The sequence below is a fragment of the Pteropus medius genome, unplaced genomic scaffold (assembly GCF_902729225.1).
Source record: "Pteropus medius unplaced genomic scaffold, Ma_sr-lr_union100, whole genome shotgun sequence".
In the NCBI taxonomy this organism is placed as follows: Eukaryota; Metazoa; Chordata; class Mammalia; order Chiroptera; family Pteropodidae; genus Pteropus; species Pteropus medius.
This window is the reverse complement of record NW_024355206.1, coordinates 6,398,280-6,423,571: the sequence shown is the minus strand read 5'-3', so window position 1 is coordinate 6,423,571 and position 25,292 is coordinate 6,398,280. Positions and strand designations below refer to the sequence as shown.

At 55.4% G+C, this 25,292-nt stretch overlaps 1 protein-coding gene and 1 long non-coding RNA gene across 3 annotated transcripts in view; both read right to left on the bottom strand.

Annotated features, from left to right (window-relative positions):
• Window positions 1-2,230: 2,230 nt before the first annotated feature.
• Window positions 2,231-5,873, bottom strand: LOC120599367 (uncharacterized). 2 transcript variants are annotated; one of them, XR_005651879.1, is made up of 2 exons: window positions 5,230-5,873; window positions 2,231-2,874 (listed from the first exon to the last, which is right to left on the bottom strand). It is a non-coding gene; the product is annotated as an uncharacterized LOC120599367 (long non-coding RNA). The 2 variants fall into 2 exon arrangements; XR_005651878.1 differs by lacking the exon at window positions 5,230-5,873 and adding an exon at window positions 4,979-5,213.
• A 10,012-nt stretch (window positions 5,874-15,885) lies between these two features.
• Window positions 15,886-25,292, bottom strand: part of IDH3A (isocitrate dehydrogenase (NAD(+)) 3 catalytic subunit alpha) — a 10,777-nt gene continuing 1,370 nt past the window's right edge. The window contains exons 2-11 of the mRNA XM_039858329.1: window positions 24,702-24,764; window positions 22,558-22,641; window positions 21,154-21,268; window positions 20,327-20,514; window positions 19,785-19,918; window positions 19,064-19,166; window positions 18,910-18,974; window positions 18,197-18,296; window positions 17,516-17,767; window positions 15,886-16,560 (exon numbers count right to left, since the gene is read on the bottom strand). Coding sequence (XP_039714263.1) covers window positions 16,477-16,560; window positions 17,516-17,767; window positions 18,197-18,296; window positions 18,910-18,974; window positions 19,064-19,166; window positions 19,785-19,918; window positions 20,327-20,514; window positions 21,154-21,268; window positions 22,558-22,641; window positions 24,702-24,764 — 1,188 coding nt within the window. The 3' untranslated portion in view covers window positions 15,886-16,476. The remainder of the gene's footprint in view (window positions 16,561-17,515; window positions 17,768-18,196; window positions 18,297-18,909; window positions 18,975-19,063; window positions 19,167-19,784; window positions 19,919-20,326; window positions 20,515-21,153; window positions 21,269-22,557; window positions 22,642-24,701; window positions 24,765-25,292) is intronic.

Sequence of the window (25,292 nt, the reverse complement as noted above, 5' to 3'; positions counted from 1 at the left end):
TGCCTGGCCCACCGCCTCTGCCTCTTCTGCCAGCCCAAGACCACGGGCAGGGCGCTCTGCCCAGGGAGGGACCTGGGGCTCTCTGGGGACAGTCCCGAGCTGCATGACCCCAGCTGTGGTGTCCCCACCTTGCAGAGGAGGCTCTGTGGATGACTCGACTGGATGGGCGGGTCCGCCTGCGCGTGGACCGCGGCAGCACCCTGCGGCCCCCCCTACACCGTGCACCAGATGTTCTGCAGGACCCTGGACAAATACGGGGGCCTCTGCGCACTGAGCTACAAGCGCCAGGGCGTGTGGGAGCACATCTCCTACTCCCAGTACTACCTGCTGGCCCGCCAGGCCGCCAAGGGCTTCCTGAAGGTGAGGGCCCTTCCTGGGCCACCTGCCGGTCTGGGTCCTCACGGCCCCCTCCCAACCTCCCACCTGGCGACCCTGGCACCGAGGGCTTGGCGTTTGCTGCACCCTCCCCAGGTGCCAGGCACCTGATAGGAGCTTTCCATTTGGGGTCACCTCCAGGGGGGCCGGAAGCCGGCTGCTGAGCTGAGGGGCCGACTCCCCGGGAAGGCCCTGGGAGAGACAGCAGGGGCTGCTGAGTGACGATCCATGGGCCTTCTCCGCCTGGGTGGACCCTGGGAGGGGGGCGCTCCGCTTCCCCGCTGGCTGCTGACCTGGCCTGTCTTCCTCGTCTGGAGCTCGGCCTGGAGCGGGCCCACAGCGTGGCCATCCTCGGCTTCAACTCCCCCGAGTGGTTCTTCTCGGCAGTGGGCACCGTGTTTGCAGGGTGAGTGGCTGGGGTAGGGGCAGTCTCCAGGGAGCCGGGGGTGGAGAGAGGGTCACTGTCTCTTCTTAGAGGCCCCACCCACTCCCCAGCATCTTATCTCGTCCCTGGCCTCCTCCGCCGCGGGGCGGGGGCGGGGGCGGGGGCGGGGGTGGCTGTGCTGAGCCCCCGTGGGAGCCCTGCGTGTCCGGCAGTGCGGGTTCTCTGGGGCTGGGGCTGAGCCGACGGGACGGCCGTCTGCTCCTGGACACGAAGGCCCGGTCTCCTGCAGTGGCGTTGTCACGGGCATCTACACAACCAGCTCCCCCGAGGCCTGCCAGTACATCGCCCACGACTGCCGCGCCAACATCGTCGTGGGGGACTCGCAGAAGCAGCTGGAGAAGATCCTGCAGGTTTGGGCGAGGGCACGGGGAGTGGGCGTCAGGCAGGGCGTGCTCACGACCTCCACCCCGGAGAGGACCCTCCGCGCCCTCCGCAGCGGGCCCCGTGCACGGGCCTGGAGCAGGGCAGGGCTGCGGCTTCTTACCCATTTCCCTGTCGGAACCTCGAGGCCCGAAAGCCCGGGGGACATGCCCCACGTCACCTATGAGTGCGTGACAAGGCCTGGGCCAGAGCTCCCAGCCCCACTGCTGCCTCCCGCACTTCCTTTTCAGGGCAGGGTGCCCGCCGTGGGGCTGGGGTCCTCTGCCGGGGACACAGTTGTGTGCACTGGGCGTGGCTCGGGGCCCTGGCACCTCGAGCCCTCAGTGTGACTCTGTGCGGGGGTGGGTCAGAGGCGGGCCACCCCAGGCACGTGCAGCTCTTCCACGGAGCGAGGACACAGCAGGCGCTCGGACACCTCCTGAGCCGCTGGGTCTTTCTGGGGCTTGATGCTTCCTGACGCGAGGAAGACCTATTCCAATCGAGCTGTCCCCGCATGCGCCGTGCGCCGACACGCCACGCTGGCAAACTGCCACCGGGGGCGCCTCTGAGCCCGCGCTGCCCACAGGCTCCGGGCCGCTGGCCAGCCCTGACCTGCGTCTGCTCCCTCCCGACGGCCTTCCACGGTTATTCCAGAAACCTTCTTCTCACGGGTGCTGTGCACCTGCTCGTTTTGCCTCCCCACCCCTAAGCACCAGGCCCTTCGCTGCACAGAGAGGGGACGGGCACCTCGAGGGTAGTGGCAGGGGCCTGGCTTGCCGGGCTCCGTCGGTGGTCTGCAGGGTTCACCAGGGGTGGCAGCTTCGTAGGCCCTGCCCCGCCGGAGCAGCCCCACCCCTCAGCACCGTGCCCCCAGCGCCAGAAACGGGGCAGGGCTGTGGAAAGCCCCCAGCGGGATTTGTCCTGTCCCTCGGGGAGACAGCTGCTCCCCACGGATGTTGATTTGATCTGTTACCAGAGAGCGGGGTCCTCTCCCAGCGTGTTGTCCGGGTTCTTGATGTCTCGAACAAAGAATTGAGCAAGACACCGAAACACAGTAGAAAAGAAAAGTTTTATTAGAAGGGAAAGTCCACTTCCAGACGTGGACGTGGGCCTGAGCGAGAGAAGCCTGGCTCGAAGGCCTGGTGGCTGACAGGGCTCAGTGATTCCTCATTTTCTGCGCATGTTTGTCCCCAGAATTCAGTCTGTTATAACGATGTTGATGAACTTCTGGGCATCATGTTATAATGATGCTGTAATGAGGCTCAGGTGAGTTGAAGGTCGTTAATCTCTTCATTGCGCAGGTGCGAGTGAGTGGCTTAAACTGGTACCTAATTCTCTGCCTACTTGTTTCTTTGTGAGAGTAAAAAAAAAAAAATGCCTTCTGGCTTGCTTAATTGTGGGCGGATTAGGGAGCTCCCAGCCACACTGCTGCCCCCCTTCTGGGATAGGATGAGCTCAGTGTCTTTGCAGGCAGACCCGAAACCGCTTAACTAATTTTCCTGCCTAACTCTTTTCTAAGAACCATGAACCCCCTTATTATTACTGTGGATGTTGAGGGACAGGAGGTCTCCCGTATCTGCTTCCTGCTGAGCATGGCCGTTGTCCCTGCCAACAGGGGTTCCATGGAGCTCTTTCCCTTTCTGCCTCAGTCGGGGTGGGGTCTTGGGTTTCCTGCTGAAATGCCACCTCAGTCCCTAGACAAAGAAAAGATACAAACTGGTTATGTAAATCAAATATCTATTAGTTTCTATTATCGATTTGCCTCTTTAGCGAGTAAAGGGAAACAGTCGGTTAATATATTTCTTAAGGAGTGAAAAAGACCTTTGGCCTAAAGTTCCCTCCCCTCCCCTTGGACTCTAAGGGCCCCGTCTGGCTTAACACCATTTCTGCTAACAATGGGCTGATGACTTTTATCAAGAGCCAGAGGATCTGAGTCACCAGTTTGGGGCAATTATCAGGATTTGAGGAAGAGGGCCTTTTTTCCAAAGAAAGAAGGGAAGAACAGTTAACTAAGTTTACTGAAAAGATTAACTCTGCGAGAGATGTCCCATTTCATTTCCTGCTAAAAGATTAAGAATTTTACAAGGAATGCCACCCCATTCCCCCCGCCAACTGGCAACTGAAGAAACCGAGGCCCAGAGTTAGGAAACGTCCACGCTAGGTAATTACGCTAATTAAATTTGTGTTATGAAAGTTTCCGAACAAACGAAAATAGAGACACAGAATGGACCGCGATACAGCGATCGCCCAGGTTTAATGATCGCCCATGATTTTTCATCATGCTCATTCGTCGAGTCATCATTTTGCTGAAGTATTTGAAGGCAACTGTCTGACATCACCATTTCCATCCCCGGAAAATTGCGATACGCGCCTTGAAAAAACAGGACATTTTTCCTTAAATGATCACAGTGACTTGGTCGCATCCAACACGAGGAGAAGGCGTCTCACCCTCTGGGACCCACAGTGTCTCTCTTTATAGTCACCCACACGCTGCCTGTGGTGGTGTCTCTCGAGTGTCTTAATTCAGAACAAAGCCACAGCTTTTGATCCTCCAGCCACAGACCCGTGTGGTCCCCACCGGCAGCATCGGTGTCCCCAGGGAGCCTGTTAGAAAAGCAGACCCTCGGGCCCCAGACACGGGGCACCGGAAAGGAAGTGTGGGCCCCCACGCATTTAACATGCTCCCCCCGCCCGCCGGTGATTGTGACACAGGCTCGAGTGTGAGAACCTCCAGAAACTAGGTTCGGCCTCCTGAACAGCCTCCCACACCCGGGGTTTATCTGCCGGCTTCCTCTCGCTGCTGTGGTCCAGCCTGTTCCTCCAACCTCTGCACTTCCTGTTGTCAGCAGCTTCACATATTTCAAATGAAACGTTTTGGGGGTAAAAGATCAATTGGGGAGCAAGGACACCCTGTAGGTGGCGCTGTTGACTTGCTATTGCATCTCCCTGGCATAATGCTGTCAGGGGGGCCACCTGTACTCATCATGCTGAAGCTCATCAATGGGTTTAGGTGGCCGCGTGCTCATGCACCGTGACGTCCCCCATCAGCCCTGCCCCACTGACGACCCTTTGCCGGACTTAATTAATTGTGAGCGACTGCAAAGTGTTGGTTCTCCGATCATCAGCAGCACCTGGGGCTCTCTGCTACCTGAAGCACGGTTTGCTACAGAGCAGGTGTGGTAGTCAGAATAACGGTCCCCGGGCACGCCTCGTTTTCGCTGACGTCACGTTTTTGGCAAGTTGAAGGCAGGACCTCCGCCAGCAAAAAAGGTGGCGACTCGCTTTGCCGCGCTGGTCGGGACCGGAATCCCCATGCCTCCGGGGTCCGCCCGTGTCCTGGCGAGTGTGCCACGCGTATCCGTAAGAACGTGCGTCCAGCAGTTGGGGGCGCGGTGTCCTCTGATGTTCATGTCGGGTTGGCCGAGAGCGTCATACTGTCGTTTGAGCCACCCGCATCCCTGTTGGTTTTCTGTCTCCCGGTTCTGTCAGACGCTGAGAGGGGGCGTTCCCGGCATCTCCCGTCCCCGTTGCGGACTTCCCTGTTCCTCCTCTCTGTTCTATCGTGTTCTATCAGGTTTCGGGTTTCGCTTCCTGTATTTTGAAGTCCGTCGTGCACACTCACACTTAGATTCCATCCTCTTGAGGAATCGACCCCTTTATCGTCAGCGTCCCTCTGTAGCTCTGGTAATGGTTCTCGTTCCGGAGCGACTTTGTCTCAAGGTAACACTGCCCCTGCAGACCTCCCGGGGTTCATGGTTGCGGGGGACACATCTTTGCATCGTTTTCCTTTTAACCTACCCGGGTCCTTAAAGCAAGTTGCTTGTAGGCGGCGTGTCCTCGGGCCTCGCTGTTTCATCCGGCCTGGCAGAATTGACTAGAAATCTGCCAGCTGGCTGTGCCCTCTTTGTCCCATCTGTTCTCCGACGCGTCCCTCCTCTTTCCTGACTCCGTCCGCAGTGGGGGTTCGGTGCCCCATTCTCTCTCCCCCGGCTAAGGAGCAGCCCCTTTCGTGTTCGCTCCCAGGTTTCTAGTGCGCATTTCTCACTTACCACGGTCCACTCCCGGTTCCCGTTCGGACGTTACACTGCTTTACACGTGACCGAGGAGTCTCGGGCCGGAACCCTTCGGCCTCCTCCTCCCATCCTCTGTCATCCGTTTTACCGTTATAACCCGTAGTGTTATAGGTTATAAATCCTAAACGCGTTGTTTTTTCAAAGGTCAAATATCGTTTAAAGGCGGGGGTGGGGGTGTCTTTGACACTGAGCCACATATTTGTCATTTCTGGCATTCTTGGTTCTTTGATGTGGGTCCAAGTTTTCGTACGGTTCTTCCTCCTGCCTTAAGAATTTTCTTCGGGCTCGTTTCTTACGGTGCAGGCCGGATGGCGACACGTTCTCTCAGCTTCTCTTTGTCTGAAAACGTGTTTATTTGTGCCTTCGTTTTTTGCAAGATACTCTCTTTTGGTTTCAAATTCTGGGTTGCCAAGATTTCTGATTTTTCTTTCAGCACTTTAAAGCTTCCACGCCACGGTCGAGCCTGGTTTCTTATCTTTCTTCCTCTCCGTGTGGTCTACCTTGTTTCTCTGACAGTTCCTAAGATTTTTTTTCTTTTCACTGATTTCCAGCAATTTGATCATGCTGTTGTGTCTTGGTGTGGTTTTCCCTGAGATTACCCTGCTCGGGATTCATCAGGAGTTTTGACTGGTAGATTTATAGTTATAATCAAATTTGGAAATTTCTCATTTTTTTTTTCCAATTAAACAAAAACTTCTGGGGAAATTTAATTAAACGAAAATTACATGTCCGATAGGCTTGTTGGCATTATCCCACGTGTCACTGTTCTTCTGGTTTTTTTTTTTCTCTCTGAACTTCAGTTTGAAGCTTTTTCACCAGGGAGCTCACACTTCCTTTCCGGTGCCCCGTGTCTGGGGCCCGAGGGTCTGCTTTTCTAACAGGCTCCCTGGGGACACCGATGCTGCCAGTGGGGACCACACGGGTCTGTGGCTGGAGGATCAAAAGCTGGGGCTTTGTTCTGAATTAAGACACTCGAGAGACGGTGCCACAGACAGCGTGTGGGCGACAATAAAGAGAGACACTGTGGGTGCCAGAGGGTGAGACGCCTTCTCCTCGTGTTGGATGCATTTGGGGACAGGTTTTGACAGCCTTCACTCTAAGGCTAATTTAGCTCCCCCACTGAGACCTGACCCTCGGGGTCTCTGCCTGATGCCTGGCGCGGCCCAGCTGCGCTGTGTCAGAGCAGGAGCCCTGGTCCGTCACTGGCTCCGTGGTTGCCCTTCTTTGCACTTCCCGAGCTTCGCCCCGTGCTTGTGCAGCTTGCTCTTCGGCCAAAGACCGAAGAGGTTCCCTAAAGAGAGTTCGGGGGTGCTCCTCCCCCTGGTACTCCCCTCCCCAGCGTCTGTCCCACAGATTTCGGCCACCTCGGCTTTCCCGAACTCTGATCTGTCCTCCCGAATCGGTGGGACCGCGGAGTTCCGTTTGCCCCCACACACCCGCAGGCTGAGTCAGTGTTGGGCCGGACCCCAGTCGCCTCATCGTCCTCTAACAGAGAGCCATTCCCTGACCCCCACTTGTCCCTCTTTACTGCTCCAAAGTCCTCATGGGAAAGCTGTGCATGAAGGCTAATGTCCTGCTGGGTCAAAAGTCAGCACCGGGGTGCCAGCAACCTTGCCACAAAGTGCCTGTTGGCAGAGCGACACCTAGAGATGGGACTCTTCTCAGGTGACCGTTTTTTTTTTTTTTTGGAATTGGAACTTCTTTTCCTGTTGACACAGATATGGAAAACCCTGCCCCACCTGAAGGCAGTGGTGATTTATCGAGAATCTCCTCCAGAGAAGATGGCCAACGTGTACACGGTATGGACACGGGGCCCGGGGCGTCTGCCAGGCCTTCCTGGCCCGCCCGGCTGACCTGCACGGCTCGCTCTCTTCCGCTGGCCCCAGATGGAAGAAGTCCTGGACCTGGGGGCCCAGGTGCCTGAGGAAGACCTGGACACCGTCATCGACATGCAGCGGCCCAACCAGTGCTGTGTGCTGATCTACACGTCTGGGACCACCGGACCGCCGAAGGGCGTGATGCTGAGCCAGGACAATGTAGGGCCGGTGCCCAGGTGTGGGTGCAGTGGACTGTGGGTGGGCCGGGGCCGGCAGCCCCTGGGGACGCTCCTCCGCCCTTCCGCCGAGGGAGCTGGCACGGGTTGGACATCCCCTCGGTCTGTGGTCCAGATAGCCCAGCACGGGTAGCAGAGGACTGTCCTTGGGAGCTTCCCGCGGAGCTTCCTAGGAAAGCGAACACCCTGGGGGTCCCCCAAAGACATAGCCAAGCCCCTGGGCAGCCACAGACGTGAGCTGGCCTGAACAGTGAGGGGTGCTCCTCCCCCTGGCTCTCCCCTCCCCAGATCACGTGGACGGCACGGTACGGCATCCAGAGCAGCAGCGCCTTTCATTCACAAGCCACACGGGAAGTGACGGTCAGCTACCTGCCCCTCAGCCACATCACCGCCCAGAGGTACGACCTGTGGACAGGCATGTACTGGGGGATGAAGATCTGCTTTGCTGAACCCAACGCCCTGAAGGTCAGTCTGCGCTCTGCCCGTGCGGGTGCCGCGTCTGGGAGCCGGGCCGCTGCGCGTGCACGCGTGTGCTCGGGGCCCTGCAGGCGCTCCTGGGGGGTGCCGGTGTCAGAACCCTTCCTGCTGCGGCCGGCACAGCCTTAGTGGCTGGACAGGAAGGGAAGCTGACGACGATGCCTAGAGGAAAGTCAAGGCAGCATAGTGTCCCGGGGCCACTGCCATCGAGGATGGGCATCCTCGAAGTAACGCCACAGCTGGCCACCACCCCGACCTCCGACCCCTCTCATCAACTACGCCTGTTCTTTGGGCTCTTATTCTAACTAGAACTTTCCAGATGCTCCCCCACAGCCCACTTTCCACCACGTGGCCTCTCAGTGGCCCAAGTGGGGTCACGTGTTCACTCCTAAGCCAGTCACTGCTCAGGGGGACAGGATATCACGGTTAAGTTAGACCGAGGAGGGGTCACCACCCGGGACTGGGGACTGAGGTGCTTCTGAAGCATCTGAATGGCGTCAGGGTTCTGTGGGCAGAGAAGCAGAGAGCAGATGGCTGTTGGGTCGCAGCCGACAGTGTGTGCCGAGGTGCGTGTGCTTCCGTCCGCGCACCTGTGTGCAGGATGCCGCGTCGTGTGCGCGCTGACTGGTGACAGGGCCGCCAGCCCCTGGCTGGCCCTGGACCAGCAGGCCTGTGTCTCTCTGGCGGTAAGCAGGGGAGCATTGTGGACACGCTGCGGGAGGTGGAGCCTACGATATACCTCGCGGTGCCTCGGATGTGGGAGAAGATCATGGAGCGCATCCAGGAGGTGATGGCCAGGTCAGGCTTCATCCGGCGCAGGATGCTGCTGTGGGCCATGTCGGTGATGCTGGAGCAGAACCTCACCTGCCTGGGCAGGTGCGGAGGGCGGGAGGCCTGGGGAAGCAGCAGGGCTGGGTCCCAACCCTAGTACATAACCGGGGATCCACTAGGCCAGCTTGTCCCAGCCCGACCGGCCTGTCAGCTCTGAGGACCCTGTGCAGAGGCCCCAACGATGGCTGCGCTTGAGACCCGGTCCTCTTCCCAGCCCCCACAGGAGTCACCGTCCTTGGGCTCTAACTAAGGACTGACTTGCTCCCTCCAAGGGGCATTCATCACCACGTAGCGGCCCCTGACCTCAGTGTTGGGTGGCTGAGAAGGGGCCCCGGAGATGTGGCTTTCCCAGCCTTTCCCGAGTGGCCACGTGCATCTCTGGCGGCCTTGGTTGCCTTTTAAACTCCCACACAGTGCCGTGGGAGTGACATCAATCTGGCCTGTTCCGATTTGGAATTATTTTCCACAACTCGTGTCTGAAACCGCATCGTGCCTCCTGAGACGTGTACACGTGTCTGCACCCACACCTCTCTGGCACGGACCTGAAAAGTGAACGGATATGGCTGACCCAGTCACGGGCTCCACACGGGCTCACGTGTGTCCATGCGTGTGCATGCACATGTGTTTCAAGTTTCTGCACGTGCGTATTACTGTGTGTGCAAACTCGCGTGCATCTGTGTTGTCGCCTGTGTGTCTGTATATAGCCGAATCTGCTGGTCTCACTTCCTGGCTCGGGACGTGTTTGCACACAACTACACGCACGCGCACCGTGTGCACATGCACGTTCATAGCCGGCACCAGTTTTCAAAAGCTTTAGAAATGAGTCCAGCATTGGCACCAACCAGTCGGAACAGATAACTGGCCAGGCCAGTGCGCGCCCAACCCTTTCGCGCGAGTGTGGTACGCGCGTGTCCTTGTCCTTCTGTAGCCCGTTCTTCCTCTCCCGCCAGAGACCGGAAGCCCGTCAAAGCCAGGCTGGTGGATTACCTGGTGCTGGCCAAGGTCCGCCAGGCGCCGGGCTTTGCCAGGTGCCGGTTGTGCTTCTATGGAACTGCCCCATGACTGTGGAGGCTGAGCGCTTCTTCCTGGGCCTCAACGTCCGCTTGTACTCAGGCTACGGCCTCAGCGAGGCCTCGGGCTCCCACTTCGTATCCAGCCCCAACAACTACCGGCTGGCTGTACAGGTATGGCCCCACCCTTGCCCGTGCCCCTTGGTGCCCACCTGCTGAATGGGTCCCCGAATGCCAGCAGTTCCGTCTTGGGCCTAGTTCCCCGGCCAGGCCTCAGTCTCACGGAGGCGGTCTCTGCCGGTGTCACCCGAGTCTGTGGTTGAAGGCAGCATAACGGCCCCGGGACCCCTGGACAGAGTTCTGTTGGAGAGTCTCCCTTTGTCCCCATCCAGGATGGAGGTGTGTTAGAGGGCGTCCCAGCATTGCCGATGGCTCAGACTCCACTTGGGGTGGGAGTTGGGGGCCAGAGCCAGCCCTGCGGGGGGCAGGGAGGCCGGTCAGTCGAGGGGGCGAGTCGCAGAATCAGTACCTCCTGTCTCTGCCCGCCTATCCCAGTGCTTCGAGTTTTCATTCATTAGGATTTCATTCATTCATTCGTTCATTCACCCTAGAACCTTTCATGGGCCCTGAACTGAGCACTAGGTCCCTGTTAAAATACCAGATTCCTGGGAGGGAACACCTGCCCATCGGTGAGGACAGAGAGGTTAGAGACCCCAGGTCTCCTGGTGGGCGCTGCGCGGGGGCTTGGAGGAACCAGCTCCCTCCAACCATTCCTCGGGCCCCCTCCCCCCAGCTCTGGCAAGTTAGTGCCCGGCTGCCAGGTGAGGCTGACGAACCAGGACGCAGATGGCACCGGCGAGATCTGCCTGTGGGGCCGTGACATCTTCATGGGTTACCTGAACAAGGAGGACGAGACGCGCGAGGCCATCGACGCTGACGGCTGGCTGCACACCGGTGACATCGGCCGCCTGGACGCCGACGGCTTTCTCTACGTCACCGGGCGTCTCAAAGGTGCGCGTTGCAGCGGGCGCACGGGACACCGCCGCCACCGTTTACACGCGCCATGAGCAGTGGGCCCCTGGGTGCCACCACCTCGAGAGACGTCGCTTTGGTCTCGTCTCCTGTGGGGTAGATACTGCTGTCACCCTGACTTACGATGACGATGTCCAGAGAGGTTAAGCAGCTTGTCCAGAGTCACCCAGCGGTAAATGGGGGAGCTGGGATTTGGACTCCCTAGAGACACGAGGCAGTCTCCCCCAAATATCGGAGACATAAATAGTACGTTTTTATATGCAAACACAGATATGATGTAGAGTAGAACACAGATTGGATACAGGATTCAAAATAAAACACGAGACCTCAGAGAAATTCCTCCTGAAGAATTTGGCTTTCCCAGAGAAAGAAGCCGGGGGCTCGTCTGTAGGAAGGGGGCTTTGCTGGCCTTGCCCAAGCGGACGTGACGGCCACCGGCCAGATGCCTCCCTGTCACACTGCCCCCTATAATGTGGGCTCCTTGCAGCCACGGACTGTCTCGTCCTGTTCTGTACCTCATGTCAACACAGGACCTGTGCACGGAACGGGACCCACTCACTTCCATGGAGTTAGGCAGAACTGGGGACCGGAGCACAATCCAGCTGAAATCACTCACGGAGTGTTTATCCAATGGCCGTCATTCAAAGAGCGTCGAGGGCCCAGACACACCCAGTGCAAATTTGAATGGAAGAGTAGACCGGGGGACGGGCACTGTGAGCATGGGCATGGCTCGGAGGAGGCAGAGCGGGTGTGGCCCGGCAGAGCTGGACACGCTTCGTGAAGGAAGTGGCCGAGCCGGTCCTGAAGAATAGGCCATCTGTTGACAGGGCGAAGGGGAGGGTGTCCCGGCGGGAAGGAGTGAGCAAGCTGACAGGCCTCCAGCAAGGTGGGGAGGCGCACGGACTGCGGGACCGCACGACCCTTAGCTCTGCCCCGTGACCCTGGACAAGCCCCTTGACCTCTCTGTGCCTTGGGCCCCTTATCTGTAAAACAAGAAGGATGCCGTGTCACAGGCCTGCGGTGAGGGTTGAATGACTTACCACGCGCACAGCACTTGGCACGGTGCCCACATGTGGTCAGTGCTCTGTAGGCGACGGGTGGTGGTCACTCAGCAGAGGCTGGGAGGGGCGACATGGGGACCTGAGGGGTGAGGTAGGAGGTCCGCTGAGGCCTGGCGGCCGGGACGTGTGAGCGGGCGAGTCTTGGGGGATGAGCGGGGTGGGGGAGCCCCGGGTGAGTGTTTGTCCACTGGGAGTGCCACCCCCAGCAGGAGTGAGGGCTTCCGGGGATGCTGCTCCTCTGGGCCTCCCTGAGTGTCCCACAGTGCTGCTGCGGCTCGTGCCAGGGGTGCCGGCCGAGGCCCGCTCCAGGCTCAGCGGGGCCTGGCCTTGCCTCCCAGAACTCATCATCACATCCGGCGGGGAGAACGTGGCCCCGAAACCCATTGAGGACGCCGTGAGGAAGGAGCTGCCCATCGTCAGCTGCGCCATGCTGATTGGGGACCAGAGGAAGTTCCTGTCCACGCTGGTCACCCTGAAGGTGTGTCTGGGGCCTGGCCCAAGCGGAAGCCACGCACAGCCAGGACATATCTGGCATGGCCGAGGTGCCCCTGGCGCCCGGGTAGGCCCTCCCGCGCCCGTGGGTGCGGTCGACGGCACGGGTCCCGGCGTAGCCGAGTCACGAAGTGCTGCTGCTTTTCTTAGCTCAGCGGGTGCTTGGCCTCCGGGGCGGAGGCCGCCGGGGGCACGGTCTCTGTCCCACCTGCGAGCACCCCGCCTACAGCACGATGGGGCCACAGCCTTGTCCCGCTAGATCTGGAGCTCACGGTGACACCCCACCACGACACCAGCAGCGTGACCAGCTCGGCCCTGACCCGGTCTGCTTTTCAGTGCGTTCTGGACCCGGACACGTCGGACCCGACTGACCACCTGGCCGAGCAGGCCGTGGAGTTCTGCCAGCGGGTGGGCAGCACAGCCACCACGGTGTCCGAGATCGTGGGGACGAAGGATGAGGCTGTGTACCGGGCCATCGAAGAGGGCATCCAGAGGGTCAACAGGAATGCGATGGCCCAGCCCTACCACATCCAGAAGTGGGCTGTTCTCGAGAGGGACTTCTCCGTCTCGGGTGGAGAGCTGGGTAGGTGGGCTTCAGCTTCGACTCTGCCAGGTGATGTGTGGGAAGGCGGAGGCCGTGGCAGAGCCTGCGAGGTGCCTGCAGGAAGGTCCCCAAGGGTACTTGGGGTGATGAACACCCACGTCCTCCCCGTGGGGAACATTCACTGCTCAGTGCGTGGGCTCGGTTGTGAGGGCCTGCCACATTATGGGACATGTGCTGGAACTCGTTAATTTGAACATACAACATTTGACTTTGCTTTGACTGTGGAACCACTGTCCCCCGGAATCACTGTGGGACCACCAGGAAGGCACCAAAGTCACGTTAATGTTTGGGCTGGAGTCACCTGGTTCTAGGGAGTGAGACCACCATAATCTGTAAAGTCAGCTCCCATGACAGGTAAGGGAGTGAAGCCCCCTATGGGCAGTGGTCCGCGGTCCGCGGTCCGCAGAACCAGCCAAGGCCTCTGGTGCAGCATCAGCCAGGTAGACAGAGTGCCTGGGTGTCCACGGCTGGGGGGCGGGCGGGGTGCGGAAACGGTGTCCTCACGAGGTTCCCTTGAGCCCATCGAGGCCGCACGCTGACACACTGCCCAGAGTGCCGAGTGAGTCCGGCCATCTGCTGTAACGTGGAGTGCCGGTCAGCCGGACGGTCATGTCCTCGCTAAGCCGTTCACAGAAACGATGCCCAGGTCCCCAGTTCCACGGCTGAGAGTCAGCTCCCACGAAATGGGCTTTCAGCTGCCCGCAACCTCAAATCGGAGCCCTTTCACCGTTGCTTTCGAGGGGGGACCAAGGCCAAGAAAGGTGGTTCGGGGACACCCTCTCACGGAGACCATGGCAGAGCCGACCCCAGCCAGGGCACCCCCCCGTCCTCGGGGCGGTCAAAGCAGGGTGCCCAGCATCGTGTGAACTCTCAACGGAGATGCAGACGGATTTGCGTATTCGTTATCGTAGCAGGTGACCCGGCAGTAAGCACTTGGTGTCAGTTTCTGTGGGCCAGAAACCCAGCCGCTTAGCTGGGTGGCCCGCGGGGCCTCTCCCGTGGGTACAGCAAATGTCAGCTGGAGCGGGAGGGCTGTCGGCCAAACCAGTGGACCCCTGCACAGGGCTCTCTGTGTCCCCACAACGCAGCAGCCGCAGCCCCGGGGATGATGGTCTGAGCAGCCTGGACCAACTCGTCTTTCGCTGTCTGGGTGGCTCGAATCCTCTGCTCCTTCAAAGGACAGATCGACAAATGCGCTGAGGATCAGAAGCGGGCGCGGGTAGAGGGTGAGGTGGACGCGGCTCGCACTTCACTGTGTATGCGAGAGGAGCTGCAGCCTCTCGTGACTGTTCTCGGAAGTGACAGACTGCCACCCAGACCAAGGCCACTGTGCCATGGGGGAGGTGACCGGCGGGAGCACGGACGGCCGAGGGCCGTCTCAGGCTGGCTGCTCCACGCCAGCGGCGAGGTCTTTACCTCGTACCTTCTCGGGCGTCTCGGAGCCCAGGCCTCACTCAGTTCTTCTAATCTCTCCTTTAGGTCCCACGATGAAACTGAAACGGTTCACGGTCTTGGAGAAGTACAAAGCCATCAACGACTCCTTCTACCAAGAGCACAGCAAGTGACCGGGTCCCCCGGCGCCTCGTGAAGGCGGCGGGGGCGTGTTCCCGAGCCCGCGTCCTCTTGGGTCAGGGCATGCGGACTCCCGGCGGGTCTCCTAGGCCCCCTGGCTGGTTGCGGCACCGGAGTCTGCACTCGCTAGGTCTCGTGCCCACGACAGCCGACGATTCCGAAGCTGCGTGTGTCTAGTTTTAAGTGTTGCTTTTTGTTCAGGTGACAGGAGACCAGTTCTCCTTCCAGACCTAAACAGCTGACAGATTTTGGCCTTCGTTCCAGGTAGATTTTATGGCTGCCGGCTCACCGGGTAGGCGGTGTGGGGAGGAGGGGAAGTCGGCTCGTGTTGCCATGTGTGCTGCGGGAAAGCCAACGGTTGTAACTCACTCGCCCCTTCTGGGGCCCGGTTGGGATCCGCTGACCTGCCACTCCTTTTCTGGGCTTTCCTCCACACGCACGCCAGCTGACGCGATGCTTCATAGACCCGCTGCTTACATTTCACGTGTCATTTGGATATTAAACTCCTTAACAGAATTGTCGGCAAGGACCTGATTTTTTTTTTTGTCAAGCAGGTGGAACCAGTCCAGGGAGCGCTGGATGTTTAACCCACAGGGCTGTGCGCGACAGGCATGTGGGTGACCACTGGCGCCTGGCGTGAGCGAAGGCGCCAAAGGGTCAGGTGGAGCACTCCAGGCAAGCGGCCGGCTCTGCAGGTGCCGCCACCTTGCCACCCCTGCCCTGACACCTGACGCTGCCATTCACAGTACAAGCCGAGCCACACCGACCCGAGGCATCTGACGGAACCAGGGAGAGAAAGCATGTGTCTCGGTCAGTTTTGGAATTCTTTATTAGCGAGCCCCACAATAATTAGCACAATCCCGTAAAACAGAGGAAGCAGCAGCTTGAACAGAGCACAGTACACGTAAGGTTGTAAGTCTGGTTACGAGCCTAGAGCAGCACCCAGACAGGCATATTTGTCCTTAAGAAATCTCCGTGACCCGGGCACGTTATGCAAAGCCACGGGTTTGTGACATTACACAAGGGGCAAGGGAGGTCATGAGTTGCCTTGGGTTTCGGGCCAAAGGATGAGTGTTCAATATAATAGAGGTAGAGACTCAGTGTCTGAAGATGTAGAAAAATCATGCTCTGGGCGGGGGTGGGGCAAGGTAGCCAAAGGTCAGTGCCGAGCCTAGCCTCCCCAGGGCGGAGTCTGCCGGGCCTGGTGCCAAGGGACAAAATCGACAGCCCTGGGGTCAGGCCTGTTAGCAGGGTCAGCTGGAGTGTGATTACGCATGCTGCAGGAGCGTCACCACGCATGGTGGTCAGCTCCCACGTTGACCGGGCCAGTCCTGGGGCCCCCCGGCTGTGTCACGCATGGTGCTCGACAGCATCGGGTGACAAGGAAGCGCCCCCCAAGGGAACAGCAAATCTCAAGGTAACAGTCAAACAATGCATTTGTGTCTTTGTGGCCAATATGTTACCTGTATCTTAGTAACAAAAATTACATCTCATTACAGATTTCTTTGATCTGGAGTCTTTATTCATGTTCAGTAATTCATATAAAGGACAAATCTGTCTTAATTTTCCATGTCACTAAGAAAGAAGCTGTACTCCGTTTTGAGTGTGAGCCTTTTCCTAGGAAACTTCTCTCGTGCCCGTCCACTGATAAGAATGTCATCGGTGCTATTATATCAATACCGTTCTATGTCTATTATATTTTTCGTAAACCAAGGAAAACTTTCTCTTTAAAAAGTTAGAAGTTTTCTCTTATTAATTCTGTATCGTATTTACAGCTAAGGAAAAACTTTTAACCGAAGTGTAAAATGGTTCACAATGGCAAACAATACAGTCTGCTTAGAGTTTACAAAAAATGTATACCAAATAACCAAATAGACATTTAACAAATAAAACGAGCATTTGGAAAAAGTCCTTTGAAAGGAGGCCAAGGGACATCATCTGCATCCTTTGCACAGATTTTTACGGAAAGGCCAGATCTAGCGTGTAGTCGGGCAGGAAACAAGCCAAGCGCACGTGGAACGGGGTGTGTGTCCTAACACGGCCACGTGGGTCTGTCCAGAGTGACTGGTGTGGACAGCAACTGCAGAAGCCTTAATCTAAGTCTTTCACTCGGCGACAGATTTCTTCTGTGAAGTCGGAGCATTTCGCACTGCCTCCCAAATCTTTCGTTAAACTCTGAAAGGAAAGAGCAACAGTCAAATTTAAAACCCCTGGTGAGGAGGCCACTAGGCGGTTACTGGGCTGCTGTCCTGCATGAGCCCCTCTTTTCGAGGGGTGCGCCCGCCTGCCCCAGGAGGCCTGGGAAAGGCCTTTGTCCCCGCAACAGACCTGAAGAGAACGTCTGCGGTGTGGACGTTTAACGAGAGCAGACCAGACAGGAGGTTTCATAAACCCCTAGGGTCCCTCAAGTTTAAAAGCTTATGACGTTCTGCCCTACTTTAAATGTTGGGCGATGTTCAAAGTCACCAGCTCTGAAACTTCCTCTTCAAGTGAGAGGCTCTCTGCGGCCCCCCGTTTCTGGCAGCTCCCCCTCCTGGACCCCAGATAGCCACACTGCCCCTCACTCTCCCGCACCCCGCACGCCGCACAACTACCAGAGGGCTGCGGGTGACGCCTGACGCAGGCGCGGTCCACCGGCTCCGTAACTTCACAAACGGCGTTGGAATAAAGAACTAACCCGATCACTTGCCCTTCAGCGTGGCTACCAGGCTATCAAAAACAAGCTCGGATTTTTTGTTTTGGCTGTAAGAAATCATTTCGAACTACAGAATTTTCTAAAAAGGAGCCAACCTTGAAGACACTATGCCACGTGAAATCCAGCCACAAGATGAGAAATCTATGACCCCACTTACACGAGGTCCCTAGAGGAGTCAAAGTCATAAATGAAGCAAAGGGTGTGTGGTGGTGTTGGGGGACGGACGGCAGGAGATGGGGAGTCAGTGCTTAGTGAAGACGGTTTCCGTTCAGGAAAATGAGGAAAGGGCTGGAGATGGGCGGTGGTGGCGGTCACACAGCAGTGTGACAGTGCTTAACAGCACTGACCCGAACGCGTCGGAAGGATCAAAAAGGTGCACTTTGCATCGTGTTTGTTTTGCCACGGGTCAGGGGCCAGCCTGTGAGGCCGCGGTACCTTCCCATCCTTGATGGTGGCGAAGCAGGCTGCCTCGATCTTCGCGGCGTGGCTGACCAGCCCCATGTGGCGCAGCATCATCACCGCGCTGAGCAGCAGGGCCGTGGGGTTGGCCATGTCCGTGCCCGCGATATCCGGGGCCGTGCCGTGAACCTGCCTCGGGAAAGCACAGCCGTCGGCACGGAGGCCGGAGCCCGGCTCGCCACACCCCCGTCTACACGGAAAGCCGCGGAGAAGCGGCGGAAGGAATTTCTAAAAACTGCCAAACTACGGACTAACCATCTTTTGGTCAACTCCTGGTAAAATATTTTAACTGAGAAAGGATAAATAATAAGGATACCCAAAAAAGGGGACAACAATAGCAAACCGATCTAAAAAACCTGAACGAGGAGGCATTATTTTCTTTAGCTGGGAGTCAAAGCACAGTTTCTAAGACAGTTACGCCGCTTGCCCCTCCCCACCTCACCCCTGTCTCCCCCCACCACCCCCGTTGCCTCCCTAGCCGCCTTGACTTACTCAAGTCATGGGCGCAGGACCTCATCAAGATCATGAATTTTGCTGGCGCATGTTTTAATGTTGCCGCTGGAATAATGCCGGTGCCTTCCAATGCATCCCGGGCATTACAGGTCACTGGGGGCAGAAAGCACATCAGGGGTGTTGGGTTGAAAAAGAACATGTCACCCAGCTCGCAGACTTTAGCTGTAAAACACCATCGTCCAGAAAAAGGAACCAGTGCTCCTTGGAGACATTGGAAGATACAAGATGAGCCTGGAGCATCGGACTGTGCCAGAAAGCTGATGACGGCTCCCAGGGACGCCCCCCGGCTGACAACCAGAGCATCATATGAATGATAGGGACAGACATAACCACTGCATAAAAGGGAAACCGTGAGTCCTAATGGGTACAAATGAACAACAGATACACACGAGACAAGAAAATGCTTGTCCTTACAGAACGCCAACTAACGAATGCAGAAGAGACAGTGAACTCGGAAAATCACCGTGTGGCCAATGTCGTCTGTGTGTGTGTGGGCGTAGAAAAAAGGAGAGAGGGACTAACAAGGTGAGTGTGGAAAAATGTTACTTTTCTGTTGGTCTGAAATTATGTCAAAGGTTACCAAAATGTCTAAAAAACGAACACCCACCTTCCTAGCCATAGGAACTCAATTACCCAACCACCCGGTACGACATCTGAAAAATCCGAAGGAGCTAACGACCGGGGATCAATAGCCCAGAGCTGACAGGACACAGAAATGAGGGAATAGCCCACCCACAGGTGACTACTGCAGCCACCTCAACGGCGAGAACTCGTACCTTACGGCACATGCTATTTTATAATCCTTGACGGAGATTTTTAAACTACAATTTCTTTTCAGACACGTATAGATTCCTCACCTCAGGATGTCGCCATACAAGTTCGGCATAACAAGCACGTCGAACTGGGACGGGTCCTGGACCATCTACAAGAAACGCGTCCGCGTGTTCGGTCAGAGGCGCAGGGACACGGCACGCAGCCCGAAAGGAGCCGGCGGCCGGGGGCGACACTTACGTTCAAACACACCGTATCCAGGTACATCTCGTTAAATTTAATGTCTTTACAGTTTTCTGCCACTTCCCTGCATTTTTGCAGAAAAAGCCCATCTGACATCCGCCTGTATTTAATCAAATAAAAATCGTTGAAAGCAAAAACTTGCAGAAAGAAAAGCATTGGAGAAGTAAATTCAAGAAATTTCGGTTCTAGAAGCCAGAGTATCTGATTTCAATTAGAGCGAAATTGTTTTTTTAGGCAGCCATGTTATCCAGCAATAATTACCAGATAACCTATTAGTAAGAAAACGGCAAAGTCGCTTTAAAAGGCTAACTCACTGAGTTATATAAATGGTTTTACTACTTTACGTGTCCAGCGCTTTTCCTAGGCGAGGATAGCCGTTTCTTTAGACATTCGGGGATGGCCTTGAGCAGACTGGCCACGAGGCTCTAAAGCGCTAGGTTCCCCGTGGTGGCAGCGCCCCAGCACGCCCACCATTCCACTCAGAAGGCTGCCCGGCCAGTCGGGGGCTCCGGGGCCCACAGCTCCCTTCTCTGACCTTCTGGGCCCGTCCCGCCTCCCAGGACCAGAACCCCCAGCTGCGCCCCTCAGAGCGGCGAGGCCCGTTACGCGGGACGTCGCGAAGACGGGTGCACCTGACCCGGTGTTTTTCAGACACCGGGAATCGGGGGGCAGGCCGGAGCGCGGAAGGAAAGCCTGCCGTCGCCCCGCAGGGACTCACATGATGTTGGCTTTGTGCACGGCGGTGACGTTGCTCCGGTGGTTGTTCCGGGCATACTCGAAGGCGAACTCGGCGATGCGCCTGCTCGCCTCCTCGGTGATGAGCTTGATGCTCTGCACGACCCCGTCCACGATCTGGAAGACAGGCGGTCCCACCCCCTGCAAAGGCCGTGCCCACGGGTGGGCCCCGGACGGCGGCGCCGGTGGCGCGCGCGAGTCAGTGGGGTTCCTGCTGGCCCAGCCCTATGAGGCAGGTGCTGGACGCCCACCACACAGACGAGGAAAACTGAGCCACACGATGGAAGGCGCCTGTGACCGCGGCTTCCACATTCAAGCGGAGGGCGTGTCCCCAGGCCCAGGCCCCATTCCTCCCGCATCCCGTGAGCACCACGGGCCGGACACCCGGGACCGGGACGGACGCGCACGCCTCACAGAGGCCCAGGCGCACCGCCTCTGGGGGTGTGTCCAGCTGGGAACCCAAAAGCCTGCCCAGTGCACAGGAAGCAGCCCGACCAAGGACAAAGCGGATCCGAACGCACATACCACGTGCTCGATCCCACTGTACTCCCCTTCCGTGTTCTCTCGGATGGTGACAATATCCACGTCGTGGTAAGGGGTCTTATAGCCTTCGATCGAGACACACGGCCGGACATTTGCATAGAGGTCGAACGTTTTACGCAGCAACAAATTCATGGATGGGTGGCCAGCCGCTATTGGGGTCTTTAAAGGGCCTGTAATAAAGAAGATCACACAGATGGCAGGAGGCCCCCCGCCCGTAAACACGAGCACACGGTGTTGACTAGAAAATTCTCTCTCATTTCTCCATCAGAGCTTTGCCAGGGCCCTTTCCCTGGGCGTGAGGTGGCGGTGTGACCTAACGCGTGTGCCTCACGACCCAGGGACACCTGCGCCGCAGGGCAGGAGTCACCTGAAAGGACAGACAGGTGCTGTTTCTGAGTCTGATGCTCTCCGCACGGTGAACCAGCCCGTCGAGGCTGGCTGCCCGGCCAGCAGAGGGCAAGGAAGACCCGAGCTGGCCTGTCTGGGTTTACAGCCGGTGCCGAATCTAAACCTGTCACACGCCACTATTCTGAACCGTGACCTTAAGTATGTACTGATTCAAATAAAATGTAAAAATTATGCAAAAGATAAATCTAGATGAAGATAGCTATGGACTTTCATTCGACATTGGCCAGTAATACTGAATGTTTTCACTGGGGAAAATACGTCCCCACACGAAAAACAAAGCATCTCACTATGGGTGAGCTGCTCCGTAGAAGGCTGGCCTTATTCAGCTTAAATGCATAACTTTCAAAAGTCTAGCACTGGCAGTGGAGACCCGCGGTGCCGTCACGGCCACTTCAGAGTACCTTTGAGGCCCATCTTGTTCTTGTCCATGGACTCCTTGGCCTCTGCAGGGATCATCCACTTCCCTCCGGGCCCTTGAATGGCGGTGACGTTCCGCTCCTCCCACTGGATGGGCGCCTAGATGCCACACCAGAGCACAGTGAGCTGCAAAGCCCGAACGTGACCGACGCCCAGCAGATGTCGTCGTCTAGCGTGCCCAGTCCCTGTCTGCTCAGACTCCTAGCTTCCACCTGCCCACTCCTTTCATCACAGCTCTTAACAAGGCTATAATTAGAGCATCATCGGGAGGGGAAACGGAGCTCCCAGAAACCTTCCATAGAGCGACTCACGGATGAAGGCATCGCGCTGAGCAAAAGGAACCGGCCATAGAGGACCGCACATCATGAGACTTCATGTGAAACGCCCGGAGCGGGCAGACCTACGGGGCAGGGAGCAGGTCGGGGGTGGGGGTCCCTGGGGCTGGTGTGGGGCGGGGCGAGAGCCGCAGGGGGAACAGGGAGGGACTGCCGATGAGTATGAGGTTTCTTCTGGGTGATGAAAACACTCTAAAATTAGACCATGGTGACAGCTGCACAGCTCCGTGAATGTACAAAAACTACTGAGCGGTGCGTTTTAAACAGGTGAGTTGTATAGAATGTGAATGTGAATAAACCACCGTGTCATCCTTTCTGTCCACCCACGTGGCAGCCGGCACGCTGAACGTGCACGAGGAACAGGGCAGGTTGACGTGGTCCTCGTCCCCAGGGTGCTCACGGCTCAGGAGCGACCGGATCCTGTCATTTCTTCTGCAGGAGTTTCCATAAGAAACTCACGTAGGAAAAACAATCTACGTATAGTTTAGATAAATAAGTTTTGTTCTTCGACCTATACCTGTCAGCGCCATAACAACCCGATTTCATCTTACGCGTTATATCACCTGGCAGCTATAAATAGCGATAATAAAGCATCAGATCAAACAAAGTCTAAGTCTCCGAAATTCCCAAGTCAAGAGGATTTAAAAATATCTACATGCATCGAGGGCTAGGCCGTCGCAATGATAATACCACATCAGAAACTTAAAAAAAAAAATCTTTCAGCATCGCCTATACGGTATTTTGAAAGATCATTTCTATTCTCCTCTTCGGCAGAAGGCAGAGTGAGGCAGAGAGGTGACTGGGCAGGTCTGGGAGGCCCCAAACCCACGAATGCTGTGGCACTGCTTTCCTCGAGACTGACAGCAGTGCGGTGGCGGACACCATTGCCAGTTGACAGCAGGGGACACCACTGTTCAAAACCGTGAGGATTAAGCACAGGCCTTTCCGACCCCATGCAAACGTGCGCAGGTCACCCTAACAGTTCACAGACTCGGACGGGTGAGAAAACGTTCCTACGAGTTATCGTTGAAGGTGTGTGTCAAGCCCACGTACTTTGGCAGCATCAAAAATCTTCATAACTGCAGCTGAAATTTCAGGGCCGATGCCATCTCCTGGAATTAAAGTTACCGTCTGAACCTGAACGTAAGAAATCATCAAAGAAGACGGTAAGCATTGATTTTTGAAGGTTCGAAAAAGAATATCATTGACAAGGAAATCCAGTCTATGGGGGATCTCAGGAAAACCCAAATGCCATTGAGAAAACAGACCGACCTCCCAAGGGCTCATCGGAGTGGAGGTGAGAATCGAGATACTCCACCACCATGCTACTCTTCACCTGAGTTCAGGTAGTAAAAAGAACTCAAGTGATACTCTTCAGATAAAACTAAACTACGAAGTGGACTTCCCAATTGAGATTATATATATATATATATATATATATATATGGTTTTTTTTGTTGTTTTTTTTTTGTTTGTTTTTTTCCAGAAAAGCTACAAAGGGTCCCATTAATTCAAGTCCGTAAAACCAAAGGAAGCAAAAATCTTGAAAGTGCACTCTCGCTGACATTCAGAGGGTTCGTCACGAAGGCATGTGCTTTCCCCTCCATGGCAAGTTTCGTTCCCCACGAAACATTGCCCATTTTGGCACTCGGAGAAGATGGGACTTCACCATCAAGAAAGGGTCTCCATCTTTCTGAGTTCCTCCATAAAACTGTCTCCTTAATGACACATGTAACTGAAATTAGCTCAGCAAAGTTAACATGTAACCAGTAAGAACAGCACGTGATCAAACCTGCAAAGTCTGGGTTACACTTAGAGTGACAGAGTATTTATAATGTAACATCAGCCGTTTATTTCAAAGGCTTCAAACAAAACGAAGCTAGCGTTGCAAACACAGAAATAAAAATGTGCAAAGAGGAATAATGAGAGGATTCAAGTGACTTGAGATGATATTCAGACCCTCTCTCTCTCCATTTGGAAATGATACATCACGATTTGGGGACAGTCCTCCACGTGGAGGTTTGGTCTAGACGATGGTCTATCCCCGCTGCCTGCAACTACGCTTCCTTAAATCACTGATTCGTTTCCCTGGTCTCGCCCTCTGGTGATACTCCCTGAACAGGTAGACTAATTATTTCTGAATTTTTCTGTACATTGAAGAAATCTTTTTAAAAATTAGTTTTTCCTTTTCTTTCTTTCAAATATAGCCCTTTCCCTGCCAGGATAAAACAATTTTTTAATGGATAGCCTAAAAATTAAATAATAGCAGAGCGCAATGATGATCTCATTAGCTTTCAGAATGTGTTTAAAACGCTTCGCCGTCCTTGAGCCTGTAAGTGCAGCCATATTCTGCATCTTTGTATGAGCAGAGCCCAGAACCTTCTGGCTTCTTCTTGTTCTCCCAAGTAGTCTCAATCAATGTCATCAGGCCACCAGAAAAATCGACTTTATTCCACGGTATAGAACATGAATGGAAAAAAGTACTATGCTCTTACAAATCCCTCATGGAGTAAGATGTCATATGGGAGTATAAGAATCATGAAACACAAATCAGGTTCTGTAGGAAGACGTAAAATAAAACTGCGTAGAAAGTCACTGACCCACAGTCTTAGAATGCTCTAAAAATGTGGTTATCAGCTTTTAAAGCACAGAACTCCAATGCCGGGAATTCTAAAAGCAGCAGAGTCGATGAGAAATAGATGCTCCACTAACCGGACAGTCTCTAAGACTGCGTAGGGAGAGCACAAGCCTACAGGCCTCGCGGACGTCTGAGGCACTCCGAATGGGCGACCAATCTACTGTTTTTAGGGAAGCTCACAAAATAAAAATGCAAAGCAGGTTTTGAAGCTTCTCAACAATTTTTCTCAACTCGTAGTGGGTTTGAAGAAAACTGTCTTACCAAGACGAGACTGTGAAAAAAAGGCACAGGCTCAAGGGAAATTTCGATCTATTTTTAACAAGGCTCCTTAACGAGATATTAATGCGACAGGCTTACATAGCCAGCTGTAATATAATTCTTTTAAACGTGGCCTGATAGGTTCATACATGTTAGCCGACAGTATTAATATACAGTATAAGTATGGCCAATTTTCTCTAATTTTAAATAAATGGAGATCAGGGGCTATCTAACAAATGTGTTAGAGCATCTTTCTTGAGAAACTTCTAAAAGGAAAAAATAAAAAAGGTAATTATACTCACACCACCAGCAAAACCTCTGGTCACCTGTTTTGGGTTGTGGAACGCCCCTAGCAGCCGAGAGACCTATATTAATATTAACAGAGAAATGCCATGCACAGAATTAAACCACACGCAGCAAGAGGCAGAGACGAAGCCACTTCTGACGGCTGCTGATGCTGCACGTTTGCGGAGATATGCGGGAACTTCCCAGGAATATTTTCTCATGTATTAGCTCAATGTGGCAAGCTACCTCAGATCTGAAAACCTAAATACTCAGTTTACCTTTGCTTGGAGAACTTAAGTACAGTATACTTTTAAAGTCGATTTCACGACTAAAAGCTGTCAAAGATGTCGAAGGTAAAATGAAACTATACTTTTTTAGCTCAGACATTGGATTTTCCTCAGATGACCTGTCTCTGAGGCACCTTCTATTCCAATCCCCGAAGGGAAAAACTGGCCCCACAGAGGTCAAATGACTGTCAAAGGTCACACAGGGAGTCCGTGTCAGAGGAGAACCTTGTCTTCTGAGTCCACAACCCAATACTTTCTCAATATCTGTGTGGTTTATTTTTTTTCTTGAAGGCCACAATAAAAGCAAGACAGATCGACTAG